At 40.8% G+C, this 3089-nt stretch overlaps 1 protein-coding gene across 1 annotated transcript in view; it reads right to left on the minus strand.

The window, feature by feature from the left end:
- LOC139025842 (B-cell receptor CD22-like) overlaps nt 1-2884 on the minus strand; it is a 5932-nt gene extending 3048 nt beyond the window's left edge. Inside the window, exons 1-4 of the mRNA XM_070441060.1 lie at nt 2687-2884; nt 1676-1879; nt 1208-1474; nt 585-681 (exon numbers count right to left, since the gene is read on the minus strand). Coding sequence (XP_070297161.1) covers nt 585-681; nt 1208-1474; nt 1676-1879; nt 2687-2741 — 623 coding nt within the window. The 5' untranslated portion in view covers nt 2742-2884. The remainder of the gene's footprint in view (nt 1-584; nt 682-1207; nt 1475-1675; nt 1880-2686) is intronic.
- Between the last annotated feature and the right edge of the window lie 205 nt (nt 2885-3089).

Here is a 3089-nt window from a genome sequence, read left to right on the forward strand (position 1 = left end):
AATAGCATTGTGAGGCCTAGCTTTGGTTTGATGATGTATTCTCTTCAGTCCAGGTTCTATGGTGGTTCTCTTCAGTCAGGTTCTGTCAGGTGGTTTCTCTTCAGTCCAGTGTCTGTGGTGGTTTTCTTCAGTCCAGTTCTGTGGTGGTTGTCTTCAGTCAGGGTATGTGGTGGTTCTGTTCAGTCAGGTTCTTGGTGGTCTGGTTCTCTTCAGTCCAGGTTCTGTGGTTGTTCTTCTTCAGTCCAGGTTCTGTGTGTCGTTCTCTGCAGTTCTGATAATCAGGGCTCAGCATCTATCTGAGGGGCTTGTCACAGGGGAATCCCTTACATTCTGAAAGAAGACACACTGAAGGAGCACTTTACGAACCCCTCCCTCCAACATTTTATGTAAATTAATTTGCTTACTGTCTATGGTATTAAGATTGAAAAACTTTGGTTGTTGACATTATTACCTGTGTGTCTGCTGTGGCATCACTTCCTCCTGTGGATCTCCAGTGAATGAGGGACAGAGTGAGTTCTGCTCTCTACTGACCTCTAGTGGAGGTTGATATGTTACTAATACAATAGATGTAAATTCTGTCTCACCTCTTCATATAGCAGTAGATGGTGAGTAGAAGAGCTCCAACAGTCAGGACAGCCCCCACCCCCACCACAGGAACCCAGGGTAACACTGCTGCAGTATCTTGCAGATTATAAATTGCATGGTGGAGATATGACATAGAGGAAACCAGGGAAACACTGCCTGTAGTATCATGAGGTATAAATGCATGGTGGAGTATCATACAGAGGGAAACCAGGGAAACACTGCTGTAGGATCATGAGATTATAAATGCATGTGGAGATATGACATAGAGGAAACCAGGAAACACTGCTGTAGTATCATGAGATTATAAATGCAATGGTGGAGATATGACATATGAGGAAACCAGGGAAAACACTGCTTTAGTAGCATGAGCTTATATGAGATTATAAATGCATGGTGGAGATATGACATAGAGGAAACCAGGGAAACACTGCTGTAGTATCATGAGGTTATAAATGCATGGTGGAGATATAGGGGAAACCAGGGAAGAACAAAATTAAACAATATTTATTTAATTCTATGTCATACGTTATGATAAGTGTGAAATAATAATACATGCATGATGTCAGAATGAAATCTGCAAAGTTACAGAGCACCAAAAATGGACAGAATGTGACATACTTACATGTAACATTAATATGGACAGGGATATGTTCTCTCCCAATAATGTTCAGAGCCTCGCAGTAGTATCCCTCTCTTTCCTCAGAGCTGATGTTATGGATGGTGTATCTCTGTCCAGAATGTTTCATTGACATTTTCTTGTACGTTATCTTGTACCAGGTGTATTTGTCCACAGGTGGGTTGGCATCACTGCTGCAGGTCAGATTCACTGAACTTCCCTCCACTATTTCACCAGAGGGACTGACTGACACTGAGGTGTTCTTTGGGCCATCTGGATAACAGACAAATTAAAAGTTAGCCTTCTCATTATGAAATGGTGTAAGTATATAGAACTGTAAAATCAACATCCATTAATCTAAATGAAATAGCAGCCATATTTCATGTCTGTTTCACTAAACATCAACACTGACCAATGATGTATTGGATGATTTTGTAGGACTTTAAAAAGTGTATTAGTCACACTCACACACACACACTGCAGGAGAATTGATGCCTTTTACAGCACAGTAGAAGCTGTCTTCAGTTTTTAAGTCGACTGAGTATGAGGGGGAGGAGTCCTCTTGTACAATCTTACTGTTCCTGTACCAGATGTAGGTGGGGTTACCAGTCAGAGTACAGGTGGTGCTACAGGTCAGTGTCGTTGACCACCATGTAGTGGTCACCTTCACCTGCAGGTCTGGAGTAGATAACAACATTAAAACCCTCAATGACCTGTTATCTAGTTCAAATGAGGCAGGAGTGGACATTCTCAAATCATCAACTCAGACATTCCTATTTTACGCATACATTCATATTTAAATTATTTAAATACAAATCAAGACAATTTTCCAGAAKCAACTAAACAGATTAGCATTATATATAATGTCACTGTACCTGTAACAGACAAAGTAACTCCAGGGCTCCCAAAAAATTTCCCTCCGGTCTGATCTGTTATATATCTGAACATGTATGTAGCTGAGTCACTCTCTCTCAGCTGTGTGATTGTCAGGGTGTGTCCATTCGTCTTATCACTACGGTACGTCACACGACCTTTGTAGTCTGGGTCATCTAACAGACTCACATAATTCTCCACATCAATAATTTTAGTGAACCACAAGGTTGTTTTGACTATGTAACCTCTGGGATATGTGTAAGAGCAGGACAGCTCCACTGTTGACCGCTTCAAGGTACAGATACTCTGAGTGGTGTATGTAACACTCCAGACATTCTGACCCAGTACCACTGAAACACAGTTAGACATCACAAGGACGTTACATTAAGTTCAAGGTCTTTTGACTCACATTAACACTTTGTTTCCATAGTTGCTGAGTTGAGTGTGAATGGAAACCACAGATAAGCATCACTCAGTGAGGTGTGAAAGAAAACTGTTTACAGTGAAGTGGAGATGCCGAATGTGTTGACAGTAGAACACAAGTGGTTGTGCTTTTAGAAATGTCTGTAGATTGTTAAACAGAGCAAATAAAAGACAGGAATGAGACCATACCTGTCACAGACCAGAGAAAGACCACCAACACACTTCCTGCTGTTCTCAAGGCCATTGTTGCATCTCCCACCCTGCAGTCTTAGAAACATAAACAACAACTCACTCTATAGCTGGTGAATAACTCCACCTGATACATTGAAGTAGAAACTGTAAATGGGGTACAGGGCCTCATTACTGAAAATGAACCAGGCTCATATTGTGTTGTGTTGTGTTGTATTGTGCTATATGGTTGTCTATGTGAATACTGTCTGTCTGTAAGTCTATCAAATCAAGTGATTTTGTTGTTATAATATGATGACATTTATACATTTGAAATTATTTGTGCATCATACATCATGGTCAGCTTAAATAGACAACGAGACAGACATGCAACACGTCACACACATTACATACATAGTGGCAG

The sequence above is a fragment of the Salvelinus sp. IW2-2015 genome, unplaced genomic scaffold (assembly GCF_002910315.2).
Source record: "Salvelinus sp. IW2-2015 unplaced genomic scaffold, ASM291031v2 Un_scaffold3384, whole genome shotgun sequence".
In the NCBI taxonomy this organism is placed as follows: Eukaryota; Metazoa; Chordata; class Actinopteri; order Salmoniformes; family Salmonidae; genus Salvelinus; species Salvelinus sp. IW2-2015.